Source organism: Rattus rattus, chromosome 3 (genome assembly GCF_011064425.1).
Source record: "Rattus rattus isolate New Zealand chromosome 3, Rrattus_CSIRO_v1, whole genome shotgun sequence".
NCBI lineage: Eukaryota > Metazoa > Chordata > Mammalia > Rodentia > Muridae > Rattus > Rattus rattus.
Genome location: NC_046156.1, coordinates 22,775,451 through 22,793,749, shown reverse-complemented (window position 1 = coordinate 22,793,749; position 18,299 = coordinate 22,775,451). Strand labels below are relative to the sequence as shown.

At 38.5% G+C, this 18,299-nt stretch overlaps 1 protein-coding gene across 2 annotated transcripts in view; it reads right to left on the bottom strand.

Annotated features, from left to right (window-relative positions):
- The window catches only part of Bank1 (B cell scaffold protein with ankyrin repeats 1), a 284,609-nt gene that overhangs the window by 243,603 nt on the left and 22,707 nt on the right, over nt 1-18,299 (bottom strand). Inside the window, exon 2 of one of the 2 annotated variants that reach the window (XM_032896620.1) lies at nt 1,622-2,020. The exons of the other annotated variant lie outside the window; for it this stretch is intronic. Within the exon in view, the coding sequence (XP_032752511.1) occupies nt 1,622-2,020 (399 nt within the window). The remainder of the gene's footprint in view (nt 1-1,621; nt 2,021-18,299) is intronic. 2 annotated transcript variants of the gene reach the window in all.

Below are 18,299 nucleotides of genomic sequence, written 5' to 3'. Positions count from 1 at the left end.
AGGTTAAGCATGATAGAGAAAAACATTATGTTGATATCTAGCCTGCACATATATGTGCATATGACCTACACAAACACGTGCTCACTCTACAGGTATAAACACAAAAATACATTGAATTTGTAAAGACCAGAGTAATAGAAAATGGAAATTTTTATTTTCCTTTGTTCTGTTTAAGATTCTGTGGTACCGGTTCAGCAGTGGCAGATAATCACCACGTTGAGGATAAGCAGAAGGGATGGAGGTGTGTTCCCTGCATTTATAGAATTCCCACATGTGCTGGACCCAGGTCTGGAAGAGCTAAAGACAACAGGTTGTGGTTGCACTGCTGGTCTGATGATAAATGTCACTAAATGCACAGCAGGAACAGATGACAGTCATGGTTTGTGTGGACAAGGGGTGAACGATGAGTTTACAGGCAGGCATTGGACAATTGGGAGAAACAGCCAGTCTGGGACTTTTCTGAGAGACCCGAGAAACTCCACAGATCCCTAACTATAAAGAGTAGGAATCTATGTGAGCTGGACAAATCATTATATGCTAAAGAACAGACATTAAAGAACTAAAGTGAACAATGAGGGCTTCTCCAGAGAATGCAGACAAAGATCCAACCTGGACATCGGATATGGCCAATACGAAATACTAACTGTACCCTTCCCCTGTGAGAGGTAAACCACAGCCACAAGGCTGGGAGTAGAAGGCTACATGTTAGTTGAGAAACCAAGGTTGGAACTGAGCCTGGCACACTCTGTGACAACAGAAACCTGCAGAGGGAGCTCCTTAGAACATTGTTGGAAGAACCTGACTTTTGAACAGGAATGCCACCATCTGATGAACAAGAACTTGTGTTCTGTTATTTCTACCAGGACTCGATGCTCAAAATCAAATTTGCCATTTAAAGTCAATGAAAACAGCAGCATTTCATTTCATAACAGTAAATATCATGCAATGTTAGGACTGTCAGAAGCTTTATGACTCTAACTCAAGCCTTCAGACTTTGGACTGTGGGCTGGTGTCAGCACATATGTAGATGGCAGATGTTTGGGCTTCACCAGTTATTCCAGATGTTATCTTTTAGAAACGAACTGGCACACAGAACAGCAGAGCTTTCTTGTGCCATGATAGTGGCATCCAAGTTGCCTGAGGAATATATGTATGCACCAACCAGTTTTAGAACCAATGGTAAGCATTGACTGGAACGAAGCTAAAAATGAAGAAGAGTAATGCAATTTTTTTTTTGGACAAAACAGAACATTTTTAAGTGACGTTAGCATCTATGTTCTTACCTTATCTTGACACCAGCTGTTTATAGGCTTAAAGGAAACTTTAAATTTTTAAACTGCAAACCTTAAGAAAGATGGTAATTTTCTGTACATAGGTATTTCGTCTGCATGTGTAACAACTCTACCATGAGTGTTTCCGGTGCCCAGGGAGACCAGGAGAGGGTGTTTGATCCCCTGAAATTGGAGTTATTGCCATGTGGGTGTTGGGGATTGAACTTGAGTCCTTTAGAAAAGCAAGTAGCCACTGTTCTTAAACCCTGGGTTATGTCTCCAGCCATTAAATTGGAAACTATAAGCAAATAAACATTTGAAACCAGTCAACAAAGGTTTGGCATCCCTACCTTGGTCTAAGATCTGTCTGATGACAGAGAGGTAGTCATCGGGCTCCTGCTCTGTTGAGATCTCCCAGCTCTTTCTCGGGATATTTAGTAACCGATAGAAAGGATCTGAACTCTCCATTCCACAAAGCAGAGTCACAACACTTCCCGTAGAGTGAAGTATCTTCTCCAGAAACTGACACTTCTTTGGCGTCAGGTCTTTAAGTAGATTATTAGATAATATCAGAAGTTTACATCTGTAAGCATTTAAGTGTAGCGATTCCAAATGTGAAAAAGAAAAACTGTGCAACGGATATAAGAGGATTTCTTCTCTTTCTACAACATGTATAAATATTTCTCTCAAGTATAGAGCCCATTCCTTGGCATCTTCTTCATGGAGCAGTAGGATATCTTTTGCATTTCCTAGAAAAGGAGGGGGTGAAAAGAGGTTTCAATTTTCTCATAGCTGAAAAGCTAACAGCAGGTTATTAGACTCAAAACTTGTAAAACAGAATTTGGGAAACATGGTAATTTGCCTATAGCAGATACCAATATTGTAGAACAGTACTAACCGTATTGTAATCATGCAGATTATAAAACTAGTAAGCTATAACACGGTCCACACCTTGCAAGAGCCTTCTCTGTACTCATTGCACAAATGTGACTTCGTACAAGCCAACAAAACAAAATGTATTTACATGAAGGAACTCAACAGTGAAAACCAAACAGGATGTAGGTTAATGACGTCGTAGGTTAACAAGTTGTGGACTGGCTAGACTGGTTAATGACGTCGTAGGTTAACAAGTTGTGGGCTGGATAGACTGCTTAGTGGGTAAAATGACTGCTGTCAACCCGAGCATCCTAGTTCAATCTCTGTCCCCAACATCATGCAAGGAGAGAACTGAGTCCCATATGTTGTTCTCTGACTTCCACACATTTGCTGTTGCCTATGCACCTCTACACCTCTCCATATACAATAAAAATTTATTAAAATTTAAAGTAATGAAAGGTTGTTACTGAAATACACAGGAAGTTCTTATAGAAAAAATACAGAACTAAAGTCTGTCTCCCACTCAGAACCAAGATTGATGGGAAATATGAGCCAAGAAAATCTTAGGATCCTCAGAGCCTACCTGATACTGCATCACAGAGCATCTGTGTCAAGATCCTGTAAGGCAGGCTTAAAGCTGAGTGTGAGAAATAAGTCAAGTGCACAAATTCACCCTATCCCTCAGAATAGAGGGGAGGACGTTTTAGAAGACACTTCAAGGACCATCCAAGACCAACACTGCAGAAGTTCACAAACTACCCTTGTCTTTCCCTTCTCCTTCAGTCTATATGAGCAGGCAGGGAAGCCAGCCTTTTACCAGCACCAAATACAACAAAGGAGAAAACAAATAGGGATATTTTCCTGCCCATATGAAAACAGAAAGTCTAACATCCATTTACACAAATATGAGCAGAGTAAACACTAGAAGTACCAATTGTTCTTTTTTTTATCTGATGGGACCATACTAATGATTATAAAAATAACAGTGGTCATGACAATAAAAATACAACTCAGCATATAAGGACTAGTGAAAATAATTAAGGGAGAAACTGACAGGCCTTCAGAGTATAAAATCTACTGGAGGTTGAGTAGAACAAGTGTTAAAGACAATTTAACCTTTTTTTCTTTAAAAAAAAAAGTCTACATATTCCAGGTAGAGTTTTAAAAGTAGTAAGTAGATTAGAAATTGGGAATATTTTTTGAGGAACTGATTATGTTCTGATTTATTTTCCTTATACAACGTATGCAAAACAAATAAAACCCACATTTGCAGACATTTGGGGTTTTTAATTAATGAGTAATATTTTTCAAAGTTATCTTGACAATGAACTATAGAATATGATTAACAACTCTTTCTTTCTCTTTATTATTTGTTTATTTTTACACTAAGATTTTATTCCCCTCCTGGCCCATCCTCAGACTGTTCCACATCCTATACCTCCTCCTCATCCCCCACCAGACCTCTAAACTTTCAGGGTCTCCAGTCTCTTGAGGGTTAGGTGCATCTCCTCTGACTGAACCCAGACCTGGGAGTCCTCTGCTGTATATGTGTTGGGAGCCTCATCTCAGCTGGTGTATGCTGCTGCCTGGTTGGTGCTCCAGTGTCTGAGAAATCTTGGGGTCCAGGTTAATTGAGACTGCTGGTCCTCCTACAGGGTTGCCCTCCTCCTCAGCTTCCTCCAGCTTTTCTCTAATTCAACCAGAGGGGTCGGCAGCTTCTGTTCATTGGTTGGGTGCACATATCTGCCTCTGACTCTTTCAGCTGCTTGTTGGGTCTTTTGAGGGCAGTCATGATAGGTCCCTCTTTGTGAACACCCCATTGCCTCAGTAATGGTGTCATGTCTTTGGGCCTCCCCTTGAGCTAGATCCCACTTTGGACCTGTTGTTGGACCTCCTTGTCCTCAGCCTTTTCTCCATTTCCATCCCTGCATTTCTTTCAGACAGGAAGAATTTATGGATTAGAGTTTTGACTGTGGGATAATAACCCCATCCCTCACTTGATGCCCTTTCTTTCTGGTGGAGGTGGGCTCAACAAGTTCCCTCTCCCCACTGTAGGGTATTTCATCTAGGGTCCGCCCCCCCTTTGAGTCCTGAGACTCTTTCACTTTCCCTGTCTCTGGTACATTCTGGAGGTCCTCCCAACCTTCTTCCTCCCATGGTCACTTATTTCCATTCTTTCTCCTGGCCCTCAAGGCTTCAGTCCTTTACCCCCGCCTAATACCAGATCATGTTCCCCTCTCTGCTCACTCTCCCTTCCATGTCGTTCCCTCTCCCCTTGCGGTTGCTTTCTTCTCCTTCTCAAGTGGGACTGAGGCCTCCTTACTTGGGCCCTTCAGCTTGTTGACCTTTTTGAGTTCTGTGGACTGTTTGTTGGGTATTCTGTACTTTTTTTTTGGCTAATATCCCCTTTTAGTGAGAACATATCATGCATGTTATTTTGTGTCTGAGTTACATCATTCAGTATGACATTTTATCGTTCCATCCATTTGCCTGCAAAACTCAGGATGTCCTCATTCTTAAGAGATGAGTAGTATTCCATTGTGCAAATGAACCACATTTCTCTGTGTCCATTCTTCTGTTGTGGGACACCTGGGTTGTTTCCAGCTTCTGGCTATCACAAATAAGGTGAACATAGTGGAACATGTATTCTTGTGGTATTGTACGGCATCTTTTGGGTATATTCCCAAGAGTGGTATTTCTAGGTCTTTAGGTAGTTGTATTTCCAATTTTCTGAGAAACCCCCAAATCGATTTCCAGTGTGGTTGTACTAGTTCACAATCCCACCAGCAATGGAGGATGAGTGTTCCTCTTTTTCTACATCTTCACCAACATGTGTTTTCACCTGAGGTTTTGATCTTAGCCATTCTTACTGGTATAAGGTGGAATCTCAGGGTTGTTTTGATTTGCATTTCTCTGATTACTAAGGACTTTGAACATTTCTTTATGTGCTTCTCAGCCATTCAAGGTTCCTCTGTTGTAAATTTTCGGGTTTAGTTCTATACCCATTTTTTGATTGGTTGTTTGGTTTTCTTGGGGGGTTAGCTTCTTGAGTTCTTCATATATTTTGGATATTAGCCCTCTATTGTATGTGGGATTAGTGAAGATTTTTTTTCCCAATCTGTAGTTTACTGATTTGATTTGTCTTATTGACTATGTCCTTTGCCTTACAGAAGCTCTCTAGTTTCATGAGGTCCCATTTATCAATTCTTGATCTTGCAGCATGAGCCATTGGAGTTCTGTTTAGGAAATTTCCCCCTGTGCCAATGAATTCAGGGGTCTTTCCCACTTTCTCTTCTATTAGATTCAAGGTATCTGGTTTTATGTTGAGGTCTTTGATCCACTTGGACTTGAGCTTTGTGTATGGTGACAAATATGGGACTATTTTCATTTTTCTACATACATACAGCCTGTTAGGCCAGCACCATTTATTGAAGATGCTTTCTTTTTTCCATTGTATATTTTTGGTTTCTTTGTCAATGATCAAGTATATGTAAGTATGTGGTTTTATTTCTGGGTCTTCATTTCTATGCCATTGATCAACCTGTCTGTCTCTGTACCACTATTGCTCTGTAGTAGAGCTTGAGTCAGGGATGGTGATTCCCCCAGCCCTTCTTTTATTATTAAGAATTGTTTTCATTATTCTGGGTTTCTTGCCTTTCCAGATGAATTTAAGAATTGCTCTTTCCATGTTTTGAAGAATTGTGTTAGGATTTAATGGGCATTGCATTGAATCTGTAGATTGCCTTTGGTAGGATGGTCATTTTTACTATGTTAATTCTGCCAGTCCATGAGCATGGGAGATCTCTCTATTTTCTGAGATCTTCTTTGATTTCTTTCTTGAGAGATTTGAAGTTCTTATCATAAAGATCTTTCTCTAGCCTTCCTTTATACAAATGATAATCAGGCTGAGAAAGAAATTATGGGAAACCACTCCCTTCACAATAGCCACAGATAATTTAAAATATGTTGGGGGTAACTCTAACCAAATAAGAGAAAATGGAAATATTTTAATTTTCAACCTGAAACAAAGCTGGGTGCTTCAAAGCAGATGTTTAAAAAGGATGAAATGAAAGCAATGTAGGAAAACATGATCGAGTGGCTTAAAATAAAAAGCAATAATAATGAATAACATGGATAGCGTGAATAACACAAAATCTTGAGGTCAAATGAGAAAAGGCTTCACTGAATCCCTGTAGAGGGATTTCAGAAAGAGGTCAGTTGATAAAGAGCCTTCTGTACTAGCATGAGGCCTGAGCTCCAAAACTCACGGAAAGAAAGAAAGAAAGAAAGAAAGAAAGAAAGAAAGAAAGAAAGAAAGAAAGGAAGGAAGGAAGGAAGGAAGGAAGGAGGGAAAGAAGGAGGAAGGAAAGAAGGAAGGAAGAAGAAGTTGGATGTAGCATTTTTAACTTGTACAATGCAGGGCTGGAGACAAGTAGTTCTCTGGAACTCATGGGCTAGCAAATCCAGCTAAGACTGTGAACTTCAGGTTTAGTAAGAGACCCTGTAAGATGGAAAGCTATTGAGAAAAGCATCTTACATAAACCTCTGACCTCCTCACACATATGCATATATGTATAAGCAAACAAACCTGTATACATATGTGAATGTATCTATAGGAACATGTGAACACATTACATAAATCTGTGCTTACACCACATGTGAATACAAATACAATATTCTGAAGGAGAAATGATCTAGTTGCTGAGGAAAAAGGGGTAATGGGAGGGGAAAAGAAATGGGAAATGAGGGTGAATGGAATCAAAGCCTTTTATAATGAAACCCCATTATTATGTATACCTAATACATGCTAATAACAGCTATATAGACAGTTTTATTTATAATAGCCAGAAGCTGGAAAGAATCCAGATGCTCTTCAATGGAGAAATGGACACAGAAAATGTGGTTCATCTACACAATGGAGTACTACTCAGCTATCAAAAATAATGACTTCATGAAATTCATAGGCAAATGGAGTCAACTAGAAAATATCATCCTGAGTGAGGTAACCTGATCACAGAAAAACGCACATGGTATGCACTCACCAATACATGGATATTAGCCCAAAAGCTCAAATTACCCAAGATACAATCCACAGACCACATGAAGCTCAAGAAGAAGGATGACCAAAGCATGGATGCTTCACTCCTTCTTAAAAGGGGGAACAAAAATATTCCTTGGAGGGGATATGGGGGCAAAGTATGGAGCAGAGACTGAAGGAATGGACATTCAGAGCCTTTCCCATATGTGGCCCATATATACAGTCACAAAAACTAGATAAGATTGATGAAGCTAAGAAGTACATGTTGACAGGAACCGGATATAGATGTCTCCTGACAGACACAGCTAGAGCATGTCAAATACAGAGGCGAATGCTAGCAAGAAACCATTGAACTGAGAATGGGACCCCTGTTGGAGGAATTAGAGAAAGGATTGAAAGAGCTAAAGGGGCTTTCAACCCCATAAAAACAACAATGCCAACCAACCAGAACTCCCAGAGACTAAACCACTACCCAAAGACTATACATGGACTGACCCATGGCTCCAGCTGCATATGTAGCAGAGGATGGCCTTGTTGGGCACCAAAGGAAGGAGAATCCCTTGATCCTACTAAGGTTAGACCCCCAGTGTAAGGGAATGTTGGGGGTGGGGAAGGGGGGTGGATGGGGAGGGGAACACCCTTATAGAAGAAGGGGAGAGGGAGGGAATAGGGGGCTTATGGACAGGAAACCAGGAAAGGGAATAACATTTGAAATATAAATTTAGAAATTCCAATAAAAATAAACTTATTTATGTGTGTATGGTATGTATGTATGTATGTATGTATGTATGTATGTATGTATGTATGTGTATGTGTTGTATGTATGGGTATGAGACATGTAATAGGTATGCTGCATACACATCACATGGCAATGAGAAGACAACTTTCAGAAGTCAGTTCTCTCGTTCTACCAGAGATTTGGGATTTTTGGATCAAACTTAGGCTGTTGGTCCTATGTGGAAAAAATTTTTACCCACTGAGCCATCTTACCCACCCAAGATTTTTAATCTTTTTTTAACTCTTGGAATAATGAATATGAGGTACCAGCTTTGTGAATCAATGGGGATGCAACTGGAAAAAACTTTTAAAGAACCCAAACCTTGATTACAGTGACCTTAGTTTAATTGTTATTATAAAACTTTCTATACCAAGAAAGAAAAACATTAAGTCAACCACAAGGGGAAACAGAACATTTCTTCAGAGCAATTTCAACAGATTACAGTGAATTATAGGTTAGTTCTCAAAAGGCAAATTCTCCTAGAGTTCTGATATTATAAAACGCTGTACTGTGCAGCAATGAGAAGGAATGTGCTGTGGCTACATTGATGTGGATAAATCAAAAGCTAACAGTGAGTGAAATGAACAAGCACACAGAGCAGAAATATGGAATCCACTAGACACAGATAAGGATGTTTGAGACAAGGGTTAGTGGGTCAGGCTGAGGCAGCCTGCTGTAGCTCAGGAATTACTGTCTATCTTGGTCTGAGTAGGGGTTACATAAATATATACATACAGAGAAATGTACTCATTTGTATACCTTTGACTCCAGCTCTTTAAACCCTGGATCAGGACCCTATGAGCTAAGATTTAAGAAATGGTTTATGCGCTAAGATCAAGAATTGACAAATGGGACCTCATAAAACTGCAAAGCTTCTGTAAGGCAAAGGACACTGTCATAAGGACAAAATGGCAACCAATGGATTGGGAAAAGATCTTTACCAATCCTACATTCGATAAAAGGCTAATATCCAAAATATACAAAGAACTCAAGAAGTTAGACTCCAGAGAGCCAAATAACCCTATTAAAAATGGGGTACAGAGCTAAACAAAACATTCTCAGCTGAGGATTATCGAATGGCCAAAAAGCACCTAAAGAAATGTTCAATATCCTTAGTTGTCATGGAAATGAAAATCAAAACAACCCTGAGATTCCACCTCATACCAGTCAGAATGGTTAAGATAAAAAGCTCAGGTGCAGCAGATGCTGGCAAGGATGTGGAGAAAGAGGAACACTCTTCCATTGTTGGTGGGATTGCAGACTGGTACAACCATTCTGTAAATCAGTCTGGAGGTTCCTCAGAAAATTGGACATTGCACTACCTAAGGACCCAGCTATTCCTCTCGTGGGCATATACCCAAATGATGCTCCAACATACAACAAAGAAGCATGCTCCACTAAGTTCATAGCAGCCTTGTTTATAATAGCCAAAAGCTGGAAAGAACCCAGATGTCCTACAATAGAGGAATGGATTCAGAAAATGTGGTACATCTACACAATGTAGTACTACTCAGCTATCAAAAACAATGGCTCCATGAAATTCATAGGCAAATGGATAGAATTAGAAAATATCATCCTGAGTGAGGTAACCCAGTCACAGAAAAGCATACATGGCATGCACTCATTGATATGTGAACATTAGCACAAAAGCTCAAATTACGCAAGATGCAATCCACAGACCACATGAAGCTCAAGAAGAAGGATGACCAAAATGTGGATGCTTCCACTCCTTCTTAAAAGGGGGAACAAAAATATTCATAGGAGGGGATATGGAGGCAAAGTTTAGAGTAGAGACTGAAGGAACAACCATTTCAGACCCTGCCCCACATGTTATGATATATATATATATATATACATATATATATATGTATATATGTATATATCTCCATCAAAACTAGTTAAGATGAATGAAGTTAAGAAGCACATGCTGACAGGAATTGGATATAGATCTCTCCTGAGAGACACAACCAGAACATGTCAAATACAGAGGTCAATGTTAGCAGCAAACTACTGAACTGAGAACGGGACTCCCTTTGGGGGAATTAGCGAAAGGATTGAAAGAGCTGCAACCCCATATGAACAACAAAGCCAACCAACCAGAGCTTCCAGGAACTAAACCACTACCGAAAGACTATACATGGACTGACCCTGGACTTCAACTGCATGTGTAGCAAAGAATAGCCTTGTTAGTTACCAGTGGAAGGGGAAGCCCTTCGTCCTGATTAGGTTGGACTCCTAGTGCAGGGGAATGTCGGGGGGTGGATGAGGGGGAGCACTTTTATGGGGGAGGGGATAGAGGGCTTATGGACAGGAAACCAGGAAAGGGAATAACATTTGAAATGTAAATAAAGAAATATATCCAGTAAAAAAAAGAGATTTCTGAACTCCTGGCAACCATAATTCAATTCCACATTAAATGCATACTGAAGCTTAGGTGTTTCTGGACGTGTGTTCCTAGCTTACACTGTGCAGCCTCACTACAGACTTGATTCTGAACATAAGACAGGCACATTTTGCACTGTGCACATTGTCGTACATGCAAAGCCAATGCATACTACTTGAAACACTACAGCTCAGATTCCAAACTAAAGCATGCTGTGAACTGCAGTGTTATTACTGTCCATACAAAGTTCTCTGCTCCGACAGAAACAGGGTTTAATTATATGAATCAACCTTTTAATATTTAACACTGCTATTCCTCAGTGTGGGCATCAAATTAATGCACCTTTGAATTGTACTGCAATAGGATGATTAATTTTTTTAAAAAAATACAATTTGAAATGATCACTTCAATTTCATGAAATATCACTTGGTAAATTTTAGCTTGTCACTAGAACAAGGTATCCGTTCTTTAAAAATTTCTATAAATATTAATTTTTCATTTTTTTCTGTCATGTTTTCAAGATTGGTCATTATAGAGCATTAACAAAGTTGATAAAACATGAAGATGCTTTGTGTCTCAAGTATCAAATATTCAGCTGATATTGAATTCTTTAGCTGAAATTAAACACATGGGTTAGCATGCAGATAAGATTGTCTTTAATAAATGATACAAAGCATGTCTATCTATATGTATATACTTAAAATAAATGTTCTTATGATTTATAATCAACAAATGTTTGACTTGTATACTATTTTATATACCTTATACTGTGTAGCTGGGGAGATAGGAAGAAATTTTAGGCGAAAGTGATCATAAGCAGAAATTTTTAAGATGTCCTGTTTTAGAATGCATATAAACTAAAGTGTAATGAACATGGAAATTAAAGAAGTGTAGCCAAAGGAAGCTTGGGGATGGAGCTACTGGGTAGTCTCTGAGACTGACCAAGCTTACAGCAGGTGGGTTTGGGGAACAGGATGCCCATAAATTATGATGATTATACCACTGATATTTAAAAACCGAAGAGTGAATACTAACCATAGAAACATGACGGATCTGAAAGGCAGGTGCTTTATAAGATTTTGCACATATAATAAAAACTTAAGTAAAAATAATTTCATAGACACAAAACAAAACATGTTATAATAGAAAGTGGGATAATTATATGTCACTTGGGTGAATGGTGTTGATATATAATATCATAACAATGTGAAAAGTGATTAGTCTTAATTGAAAGTTGATGTTAAACTATCCTAGAGCATAAGTAAGATGCACTAAGTGATATAAATTTGTACATAGCATCCCATAAAGGACAGAGGTGAGTTGAATGCATGTCACCGTAGAACTCAGACCAATACTGAGGGCATTAGGACTACACCATTGGTCTACAGCTAGCAAGAAGCCAGAGTGGAATGCCAAGGTCTAAGTGCTATCCAAAATGCCACACTGAACAAAAAAAAATAAAAAGTAAATAAACTGAGAAACTTGAATGAAATAAAGTTAAAGCTTCATCACTGAAGCTGAGAAGGTAAGCACTAAGCTCATCTTTAATAATATGTTATCTAAACTTAGGGATTAATATTTTACCCAAAAATTGATGCAATCTTTTTAACTCTTTTTCAATAATCTGAACCTCTTTTAGTCATGGTGAAAGCTGAGCCAGCATATTCGCTTAGGTTTAATTTGTCCTCTGTCAATAACGTCTTTATGCTAATTTTCAAAAGACTGAAGATTAGCACTAAGCATCAATTCTTTCTTCCTCGTAGATGAAGTCCAGCAAGTCATTTGGTCTTTAATTTTCTCAGTCACTATTTATTGAGAGTTTCGGAGTCCTCAGTATGCCACTCAATATCATCCCCTACTGTCACCAGGTCTCCTTTGGGATGCCCTATGATCTCTGTGGAAATAATCCAGACAAGTCAGACCAAATATACTTTACTGTAGTTAAGACACTCAAGGGGCAAGAGTGGATGATGGCACAAACTGTTATTGTTCCACTCAGTGGTTTAGTCAGGCTTGGTACAATTTTTAAAGTCTCTAGAACAAGCAGCTACTCCTGAGAAACTTGTTCCTGTCCAGGTGATTTATAGACCTCTTTGAAATGAGTCTGTAGGATGGGGGCAGTTGTATAAAGCCTCCTGGTGGACAGTGTTCAGTGCTCTTAAAACCAGACTAGGTAGCAATTCAAGAATGACCTGTACAATCCAGGAAGCCTGAATACAGCCACAGATAAGAATCATTCTTCAGACCAGTAATGACCGCCCAAAGGACCAGTTCCTGGTTTGCCAGAACAGAGTCCAAATAATGACCCATGGTGAACAATGCCTTGGAGAACTGGGAGAGATGTTCTAGGGGGCGGAAAAGGCAGAGGGCCTTTTACCTCAAGTGCATTTTGTTCCCTGGATTGTTCTTGGATATGCTATCATGCCTCCTGTGTTAAACATTTACATTTAATTTCTAAAACATGTTTATTCTTGTTGAATGTTGGAACATGGCCATAGAAAGCCAATCTGGAGAAAGGATTTGCTGAGTGCTGCCCTTCCTACTCTGGTGCTTTCCCAGATAGAATCTATAGTATGTGCCATGCCGTTGTGTTCAAGTTGGTCTGTTCTGAGAAAATTCTGGGAAAGGGCTTCTCTGTTAATATTTAGTAGGTGTTTACTGGTGTTAATTAACATGTTTTTCTGAACTCAAAAACTCTCCTAGGATCATTGCTTTCTTTGTTACATTAATGTATATAAATACATGGAAACTGAAGCTGGCTACAACATTAAACAATAGTCCCATTTTTTAAGGTCTTCAAGTCCCAGGTCTCACAGACAGATCTGCATAGATTGATGATCGTCAACCCTGGGTTTACAGGTTATTGAGGGAGGGGTTCAGTTCCAGTATCCTCCAAGCCTGCTGACACTGAACTAGCTCCTGAACTCATTCATTTAACTCACAGGGTGAGAGAGATGGTCTTTTTCACTCACCGATGATCTCTCTCAGGGGAGCTTGTCAGAGCCACAAAGGCAATCAGGGACCTTTGCATTGCCTTTGATTCTCTTCATAGGAAACTGAGTTGAGTCCAAAACTAAACATTAGTAGAAGCTGTATTTATATCTATGACACTCTTGTTCTTTGTCCTAAAACAGAGAAGTGTGCACTACAGTAATGTATAGGCTGCAAATTCTACAGGAACTGTCCCTGAGTTATCCAGACCAGTCTGGAGGTAATGTACTTCTTTTAACACATTTGAACTAAATCATGTATCTTCCCTATTTAAGGAAGGGTGGCATTGTGGAGATCAGCCAACTTTTATTAGTTAGGAAGTTTAATAAATGAAAACCTAGTTCATAGAAACATAAAATTTCATTTCTGGAAATAACACAATAAGAACATTACTACTGAAGACACAATTAAAGTCACAAATTGGTTATTCAAAACGTATATCTCAAATCTAACGATGTGAAAGTAATGGAAAATTGAGCATGAGTGTCGCATAAATTGCTGGCACGTTACGAACAAGTCTATAGGATCACGGAAAGCAGGGCACAGATAAAAGATAATAGTAACGGTCCATCCGAACCTAGTTTAGTGAACCAGTGACTTATGGGTGATTGCATGGTCATAAAGAGCATGGGCGAGCTGTTGCTTACAGGGAAATCATGACTCCAGGTCAGTTGCATCACCACAGAGCCCCATGACAGTGGCCCCGGCGTTGTTGTGCTTAGAGTCCCTCCTTTAGACAAGCTTCCACTTTTTATATACAACAGCACCACCTGCCATCTGGAGCAACTCTAAGTAGGGGATTGACTAGTGAATCTCAGGTGAACATGCTAAGACTCTTTATCTTTTTTTGCCTACTAGGAAATGGAACAAGGCTAATTCATAGCACCTTATACCAAACCGTCACTGTCTAGTTTATTTCTGCCATTACTAAGGGATCCAGTGATCTCACCGTTACAACCTGTACTGCACTGTGGATAAAAGCCATGTGATACTCCTGCCTGGACTATTTCTGTATCCTCACAAATTGTTTTTTCAGAATAAAATAAAGTTGTATTAACTTTTTTTTACTTATTCTTTCAGACTCAATAATGTCTCATTTGTCTTATAAAGTACTGTAATGAATTTTTAATTTGAAAGGAACATTGTATCAATAATTTATAGTGACAATCATTTTTATACAGAAAATTATGCATATTTTCAAAACAACATGGCTAAACATAAATCAAAATTCTTTTCTAGACTCTTAGCTTCAAATAAGCAGTTTTTTCCTATTTAAGATCCAATCTTAACCAAAGCTTCTATTTACATAATAGGAAAATACTGCAAGATTTTAATTCCCAAAACTCTACTTTACTTCTTTATTGACAAAAAAAGAGGGAAAATAGAAGGTCTAGATATTGCTTAGTGTTCAAAAGACATGAACAAGGTCCTTTTAGATCCCTGGAAAAAGTTAGAAAATGATCAAAATAAAAGTTATAGTCATGATGCTTCATCTAGTTATAATCATACACAATAATGCAAAACACAGCTCTCATTTTTAAGAGTATAAGAGGTAGTTTGTTCTGAGTGAAATATGAAGTACCAGGACCTGAGAACACAGATTCAGGTTGCATGAGTGACATGTTCCAACAAAGAAGCACTTAATTATAGAGTGTTTTGTCATCACTGAAGGGGAAAACCGTGGTAAGGCAAGGAAATGACTAAGTAAATTTGCAGGCAGCAGGTAGGCAGGTTACAGTGAAGCAGAAAAGTCACAGCTTGCAGCCATCTGCTCAGGATTTCAGGGTTAGGGTTAGTGAACACTGATAATCTACTGAGAATGTATTCAAGAGTGTGTAGAGGCCCTGGGGTGCACTGATGCTTATCTCAGGACTCTACAAGGTACCAGGGTAAGCTAACTCCTAAGCCTAGTCCTCTGATCAGAACATACACATACATGTGTGTACACACACACAATATATATATATATATATATATATCACACAAACACACACACCACATACCACAAACATGCAGTTACACACAAAAACATTACACACACACCATACACATGTACACGCACATATACCACACACACAATATATATATATATATCTCACACACATACCACATACCACAAACATAGTTACACACAAAAACATTACACATGCACACACACCATACACATGTACACACACATATACCACACACACAACGCATACACACACACACACACACACACACACCATATACACATATCACATAGACCAGACACATGCACACACACACACACTTTTAAAAAGAAGTTGACTATGAATGGCTCTAAAGGAGACTAATGAAAATTTTGTCCCTGAATCTGTAACATGGCAGCTTTATACAACCGTGAAATTCTAATCAATCAACCTTCTACAACACGGGTGTGGTTTTTTGTTTGTTTGTTTGTTTTGTTTTTCTGGGAAGTTCAGTAGCTGCACACATACCTTTATTTCAGTCATTCACTAATACAAACAGTTGAATCCATAATACTGCTGAATCAATTTTATATTTCAACTCTGTGAAGACATTTTCTGTATAAAAGGAGACAAAAGCTGGGACTTTCTAATGGCATTTAGATGCTGAAACTCCTGCTCATATTTCTCCTCCAAGACAAATGGTTTGGATCAATTATTCACAGAGGCAAAAGGGCCTCATGTTTCTTATATAATTTGTATAAGCCTACACAGTCAACACTACACACAAACCATATGTATGTATGTATGTATGTATGTATGTATGTATGTATGTATGTATGTATGTATGTGTATGTGTATGCCTGCATGTATGTATATCTCACATTTCTCTGGACTACCAGTTACAGCCATTAGTTTTCAGTTCTTTAGAATATCACTCTTCCTTCTTCTTTTGCAGCTCTGGGACTTTCTCTGATGCTGTGCACCTGCTCACATGGAGGCTATGCTACAGAAGTGACTGGATACTCAGAAATTGCTCCAGCTTTTACAATGTGAGAGCCTGAAAAGTACTCTGGGGGTGACTTTTTAAAGTGTTATTAGAATAAAAGTGCATTGTGCAAACCCGAATCTCTGGATTTATCAATAGGGTTGTACTCATACAGTATTCAAAAGCTAATGTGTCATTTCAAGTACACAGATGGCATGAACAGCCCACTAGCACCACCGAATCTGAAATGCCAGAAGTTTCCTGTTATGACAGGCACAGTAATCGCAGGCAGACTTCCTGTAAAGGGTTAGATGGTAAATACTTTGGACTTTGTGAACCTTGTCGAATCTCTTCTTTCTTCTTTTCCCATTCTTCCTTCTACCCTTCCTCTGTTTAACACTTTAAAGGTGTAAAAAGAATTCTTAGCTCACAGGTAAAACACAAGCAAGACACTCGTTGACCAGTATCTTTGCCCATAGTTAGCCAACCTCCTGTCTAGAATGTTCTAACTCTCTCTTCACAAAGCATTAAGATGTCCATCCATGAAAGTCCTGTACTGTTTGTCCTCTGGATCACAAATACAAAGGTTATGATTAGATCCTTGTATGGAACTTTTGGTGTGTGTAGGGAATAAGGAACTCTACCTTATAAAGAAAAAAACCCGCTATTAATAATTAGAGGCTGAATATCAAAGTTTCTTACCCCCAATGATTATTGTGATGATTTAAATTATGAATAATAAATCAATATTATATTAATATTAAATTATTGTGGTCTATAAAATGAAAAAGATTGTATCTGCCCATAAAGTTTCTATTTCATCTTCATAAATAAAACAATTCTAGATTTGAGTATAGAAAACAAAATGCCTAGAGTTACTGAAAGGAATTTTAGAGACTTGTAGAAGAGCAGCAGACATTCAAAACCACTGTCATCTCTCCACCCTCCAGAGACCCTTAAACCACTGTTTAGACTCAGAGGGCGTTAACTGATGAAAGGTCATGCCGCTTTGGCAAGCACCATTCTTTCTACCTGTGGATCTCCTAAGCCTTCCCATACTGACTGGCATCACGTACACAATGGAAGGAATGCCCTCAGTCAAATTCCCGTAAACATTACTGATAATTGCTCTGTGGCTCCAACTGACACAAAATATCACAGTGCTAGGAATGAGAATGTGTGGAATCCCTCTTAATGATCAATGACATCTTCCCTATTGCTATCTAATAATGGCTCCATTGGGGCCCATGAAGATGTCCCATGAGTATTTCAATTTACTTTTTTTCTAGGGATAGAACTTAGGGCCTCATTCATTGTATGTAACAAATACACTCAAATAATTATATTTTATGATGTCAATTAGCTAAAATAATGAAATAGTAAGTTTTCAATTACGTGGTAAGCAACTGTATACATAAAATATATACAAGTATCAACTATATTAATACATCATAATCATATTAATACATATATCATTTCGTATAAGATATAAAACATATAATTGATGAAATTAAGTTTATGGAAGCATAATTATAGAGTTAGCTCCTGAGATACCATGATATGCAACATATTTATGCCCCAACAGAAGCATAAACATGTTGAAATTTGCAGTTCCTCCATGTCAGAAAGCCTCATATCATATCATATCATATCATATCATATCATATCATATCATATCATACCATATCATATGAGAAAGCCTTCTAGAAGCCAGAAGTTTAATAAGTAGACTAGTATGCTGAAAGACATTGTGTCAGATGGCCACATAAGCTTGGCAGTTGGGAATAAGACCTGTAGTCAAGGACTCAACTACACATTCAGACCATATTACAGACTAGCCCATCACTGGGCAATGTGGGACTGCTTCTTCCAACAATGCTTCATAAAGTTTTCAGCAACTTTTACCTGGGGTTCTGCAGCAGTTATCCCTCAGGTTCTAAAGGAACACATGCCTTATTTTCCTGATGACCTCTTTCTTTTTTAAAACTAATATATAAGTTCCTATTGAGTACTCATAAAGTTGTAACTCCAGGATTTATGCAATAT